Genomic DNA, 5,893 nt, shown 5'->3' on the forward strand with positions numbered 1-5,893 from the left:
GCACCACACTTTGCCCTTGTGCCAGGGGCCCGTGGCAAGTTCATACATCAAACAAGGAGGCAGTGCCTGGCTTCTTGCCTTTTAGGAAAGAAAGACTAGAGGGCATGGCCCTATCCCCAGCCTCACACCCTCCAATCAACCAAGGACCCAGTCCTGCCCCCAGAGAGTGGGTACAGCTGAGAGAGGTGGTCAGCTGACCCCACTCACCCCCACTCCAACATGGCCTCTAGAGCTTCTTCCTCCTTTGCCTCCTACACTTGAGCTCCACATTAGGGGGGCGAGCAAGATGAGGAGAGTCACTACAAAAGGACTTATTAGGGTGTTAGAGATCCTCTCCCTTTCCTTCTCCAGGTTGTCTCTCAGCCCAAGATGCCTGGGGTACCCCCTGGAGAAAATGATGCCTCTGATTCTTGAGATGTTTGAGGTGAATCTACTCAACAGAAATGAGAACGCAGGGCCACCAGAGACATGCACGAAGATGTTCATAGCAGTGCTACCGTAAAAGCCTCAGACTAGAAAGAACCCAAATGCCTGTCCGTGGCAGAATTGACAAGTGAATTGTATATCATTACATGATGGACCACTATCCAGCAATAAGAAGGGATGATCTACCACCACACAAGAATATGGACGGCATTCACAACCATAATGTTGAGCAAAGGAAATCATGCACAAAATAATACATACAATGTGCTCCACTTATAGGAAGTTCTATACAATAGGCAAATCTTTGCTGGTAGAAGTCAGAGGGGAATTAGTGACTGGAAGAGGACAGGAAGGGGGCTTCTGGGTGTAGGTAATGCTCTATTTCTTGACAGAGCTCTGGGTACATTGGGTACATGGTTGTACTCAGTTTATGTACTTCCTGTGTTATGAAACACTTCAGTAAACTCATATGGAGGGATGCCTGATGAAGCCTTATCAGCTACCATCTTTGTAAGATGAGGGGAATCCTTTTTACCTCTCCCTCCCACCCCACCTCCAAGTCCTGTCCCTTCTCCCCCTAAATCAGTCTTGGCCTCACCCCCCACCGAGCCCTCCTGATGGTGCACCACCTCGCTAACTTGAACCATCATCATCGCTCACCACATGACTGTGACCACCTCCCCCAGGTCGCCCTGCTTTGCCTCTCACCCCTTCCAATCTGTACACATACCACATGGATGTCAGGGCTTAGGAGGAACCGGGAACTGCCAGAGGAAGCCTTTGTCAGATGCCATAAGAGCTCCCAACTCTTCTCCATCTCAGGACCTCCAAGCATGCTGTTCCCACTACTGAGAATGCTTGTCCTCACTAACTGCTACTTGCACTTGGGCTCCTTGCTGAAATGCCACTTCCTGCAGCTCCCAATCTAATTCCGATCCATTGGCATCTCCTATGACATCCTTTACTTCCCCTCCCTAGGACTGTTTCCAATAATGTCGGTCTTTGTGCAATCACTTGTTGACAGTTTGTTCTCTCTCTCCCACTGGATTAACACCCCCTCTGAAGGCAAGCACAGGGCTGTCTGCTTTCCTGCTCTATCCTCAGCTCCTAGCTCAGTGCCTGGCTTAGAGCAGCCGCTCAAAAATGCTTGTTGACTCAGAGACTAGATCTTACTTGTTCCCACCACAAAAAAGAAAGAATAATGTGGCGTGATAAAATTATTAGCTAATACTACTGTGGTAATCATATTGCAATATATAACTGTGTCAAATCAACATGCCCTACACTTTAAACTTATACAATGTTACATGTCAATTATCTCTCAATAAAATTAACATTTTAAAAATACATAAACTTACAACGAAATAAAGTCAGTTCAAAACTAAGGTAATAAATACCCAAAAACTCAAAACATAAATGCTTGTTGAATAAATGCATGGCAGGTCCAGTCTTACAGGTAGCATTTGGAGAAGGGAAAAGTTGCCACTGGAAACAGAACTCCCACATGTCCAGGGTCAGGTTGTGGTCCTGGTCTGTTAGTTACTTATTCTGTCACCTCAGGCCAGTCATTTCCCTCCTCTGGGCCTCAGTGTGCTCAACTGTGACATGCAGGGGTTGGAGGGATCTGGACCATGGATAGGCTTAAGGGGATATATGACATTGTGTGTGTGTGTGTGTGTGTGTGTGTGTGTGTTTATACAGTGGCTGTGTATGTGTGAACATGTCCATGAGCATTTCCTGAGCAAGAACAGCCATAGCTTTCATCAGATTCTCAAACAGATCTGTGACCTCACAGGATTCACCAAGATCCTTTTTCAGCGCTGGGGAGTCTATGATTTATAGAACTAGAGAGAGGAAGGAATGCAACCACAGCAGAGGGCGTTAGATTAGACCCAGCACTTCCATCAGGGGTGTAGGACCCCACAATAAGCAGGCAGGGGAGGCTACAGCACCTGCCTCCCGGGGATCTCCTAACTCAACCGGTCTCTGGGCTACTGGACAGAGGCCAGATGAACTGACCCCAGGGACTGACTTTCGGAGAGAAAAGGTAGAAGCAGCCTACAGTCTCCCGCCCTCTGCTCCCACCACCATCCGACAAGCACCCACTTGTATTGGGACACGGCAGAGAGTGAGGAGGCGAGGCTGGCACCTGGAGATGCCCTCCAGGCCCCTTGGCGCCCAGGTCAGAGAAGGTTTGGCGGGAATGCTTAGGAGGAATGCCAAGCCCCACCTTCCCTTCTCCTGAGGCTGGCAGGCTGGTATATGTTGCCAGAGGAGGGCTCAGTGTGTATGGCAATCATAGGACCCGGAGGAGGCCACCGGAGGGATGCAGAACCACACCTCCAGGCTCCAATCATCCAGAGCAGGGGCTCAAGGGCTTGGGAGCAAAGAGGAGGAGCAGGTCACCGATTCAAGACAGGCAGGAGTGGTGTAGGCAATGGGGCCTGAAAGCAGAGAGGGCATTATGGTCTGTGCACAGGACAGTCTGCTTAGGGGGAAGACTGGGGACAGCATGCAGGAGGAGAGGGCAGTAGGGCCTGGCAGGGAGGGGCTGCCCAGAGGGGAGAGAAGACGGGAAAGGCTGGGGGTAGGGACAGGTGGTTTGAGCACAGCCTGTGACCCCAGGAGAGGAGCTTGGCCTGGGGAATGGGGATGGGAGGAGGGGAATGGTCTGCGGCAGGAATGGTGGCATGTTGATGGCAGGATGGCAGTGGGCGTGCCCTGGCTGGGAGCCCAGATGCCGGAGTAGCTTCTAAGCCCTGACTCCCAGGGGGGCTGAGTGCCCAAGAGATGTTTATCCTCCACAGTCCACAAGAACTTGGTAAAACACCTCCTCTAGTGAGGTGGTCGCCTGGCTCCTCTTTCCTAGGTCACTGAAGTGTCCTGAGAGTTGTAAGATGAATGGGAGGTGAAGGGGGGCTGGCAAGGAAGAGAGCAGCCAGCAACAGCCCCCACCTCTGGAGCCAGAGCCAGGGGGCAGTGGGCACAGGCTGGGGCTGGGGCTGGATGGAGGGTGTAATCCTGCAGATAAAGAAGGGAATGAGTCATGGGTGAGAGCCAGGCTCTCTCAAGAGGCAGCTCAGAAACCAGCTCATCTGAATGCAGACAGACACTCGTCCCCATCCTTGTCCCTATGGCTGTCACACACCCACACACACTCCCCTCCCCCTCCGTCTCCCCTCTCCTTGATCACCCACCTCCAGTGCCCCCTGCTCCTTCCTCCATCTCAGCAGACAGCCTGTCACTCAGCCCACCTGGCACCTCCCCCACAGCTGGCTGCATGGGAGTGGAAGAGGTAGGGAGACAGGGAATCTAGGAGACCCACCAACAGAGAAAGTAAAGTCAAGAAAGGTCTGGGGCTCTAGCTGGTTTGGCTCAGTGGATAGAGTGTCAGCCTGCTGACCGTAAGGGTCCCGGATTTGATTCCAGTCAAGGGCACATGTCCCGGTTGTGGACTCGATCCCCAGTGTGGGGCATGTAGGAGGCAGCTGATCAATGATTCTCCCTCATCATTGATGTTTCCATCTCTCTCTCCCTCTCTCTCCCTCTCTCATCCTCTCTGAAATCAATAAAAATATATTTTTAAAAAAGAATGGTCTAAGATAGAGACAGATAAGGAAGAGGGGCTGTGAAATCACTTCCCCCTGAAAACTCGAAGCTCTAAGGAAGAAAGGGAGCCTGGATGACCTCTGGAGGGACCCGAAAGCCAGGGATTCTGCCACGCCACCTTCCCTGGCGGAACCCTCCACCTTTGCCAGGACTGAGAAGCAGCAGTCTGGGAGGAGCAGCCAACACCCCCCAGCCAGCACCCCCAGGCCTCATCCTGCCCCTGGGCCCCAAGCTAGGCTCAGGCCTCCAGCCACTGCAAGGGCTCAGGCAACAGCTACATCCCAGGCGTGTCCCTCACCGTGGTCTGTCACCGTGGTGATGACCCGGCCAACGCTTAGGAAGGACAGAGAGTTCTGTTTATAAGTACAGCCTTATGCCTGGCACTGCGGAGTACAGCCATGAATATGCCATAATTCGTGCCCTGAGGGGCATCCAGGCAAGCGGGGCAGAGGGATCACTTTGAGACATGTGTGTGCAAGCACACACACATACACAAGTACACACACACACACACACACACACCTGGCTTCACTGGCTGCCCCGGTGAAGGGGGAGAAGGGAGCTGGGATGTAGCCAGAGGTACATTTTGAGTCCCCCACACGCTGTGTACCCAAGTGGAGAGATATAAGGCAGCACCATAATCCAAACCCCGCACAGCAAACAAATCTTAGAAGACTGCAGCTCTCACAGCTCCGAACAGGGAGGTAGGCTAGGATTATGCCGGGAGCCTAGAGCAAGTTATACAGTCCCTAGTGACCCCAAATATCTCCCTCTCCTCCTCTTGGGAGAAATCTAGTGCCCACACCTGTACCACACCTGCTGCTTCCCAGACAGATGCCTCCTCCAGGACAAACACCAGCCTGTCACCACCCCGGGGCTCAGTTCCCCACTCGCAAGGCTCCAGGACTTACCCAGACAGAGAATGCAGGAGTGAGGGTCCAGCTGCCCCCACCATCCTCAGGGCAGTCTTGCTCCGGTGGGGTCCTCCCTGCCTCAGTTGGCCCCTCCCTCCTGGCTAGAGAGCCCCGGTCAGGGACAGCAGCCACAGCTCCCAGGAGGGACACCTAGGCGACTCCCAGACCAGCTCAGGGGAAATGAGCACTTTCAATGCCTTTCCCCAGCCCTCCCAGCCCTGCCCCCTCGGAGGGCTCCGAAGCCCCACCTGAACTATTTGCCCTTTTAAGGGCCAGGTGCTGCATCACCCTCCTCCCAAGGGCACTAGCAATCCAGGTGAGACCTCACCTAACTCTGTGCCTTCACCTGGTCCTAATCCAACCCGTTCCCCTGGGGCAGCCTGCCCTTGCTGCCCACCTCCCGACAGCTGACGGGCTCTTTCCTGGCTTGGCTCCTTACCTGTCTCAGGTGAGCTAGGCTCTGCCCATCACCCACTCCCCCCACTCATGGCCGCAGTGCCTACCTGTGGCAGGAGCCGCCTGCTCTCGGCGCGGACCAAACCCCCGGGCTCCCAGCACTGGCCCAGCGCCGGGCCCGGGGGGCTTCCCGGGGGGTTCCCCGGGGGTTGGGGGCCGCAGGGGGGCCCGGGCTCCAGCGCCTCGCAGCACACCAAGCTCACAGTGCAGCCCATCCGGCCGGGCGCCCCGCGGGCCTGTGCCGAGCGGGGACGCGGGCGCCCCGGGAGCTGGCCCGCCCCCCAGCCCAGGGCGCCTCCGACGTGGGAGGGGGGCGGCGACGCCCCCAGCCGTCCCCTCCAGGAGCCTTCTCGGCGGCACCGCCTGGAAGCGGGGGAGTCCGGGGCGGACGAGGGGCGGTGACACGGGCGCCGGGAGCAGCCAGTGACAGAGGGAGACCCGAGGGCGGGGACGTGGGGAGGGGCGGTGGCCGGGTCCCGGGGGCTGGG

At 55.5% G+C, this 5,893-nt stretch overlaps 1 protein-coding gene across 4 annotated transcripts in view; it reads right to left on the reverse strand.

Annotated features, from left to right (window-relative positions):
- Nucleotides 1–5,766, reverse strand: part of TNS1 (tensin 1) — a 231,643-nt gene extending 225,877 nt beyond the window's left edge. For 2 of the 4 annotated variants that reach the window (XM_059703097.1, XM_059703094.1), the window contains exon 1: nucleotides 5,453–5,765. In XM_059703097.1, coding sequence (XP_059559080.1) covers nucleotides 5,453–5,620 — 168 coding nt within the window. In that variant the 5' untranslated portion in view covers nucleotides 5,621–5,765. Of the gene's footprint in view, nucleotides 1–4,946; nucleotides 5,051–5,452 lie in introns of those variants that run through there. The other 2 variants (XM_059703093.1, XM_059703098.1) reach the window with 2 other exon arrangements.
- Between the last annotated feature and the right edge of the window lie 127 nt (nucleotides 5,767–5,893).

Source organism: Myotis daubentonii, chromosome 7 (genome assembly GCF_963259705.1).
Source record: "Myotis daubentonii chromosome 7, mMyoDau2.1, whole genome shotgun sequence".
In the NCBI taxonomy this organism is placed as follows: Eukaryota; Metazoa; Chordata; class Mammalia; order Chiroptera; family Vespertilionidae; genus Myotis; species Myotis daubentonii.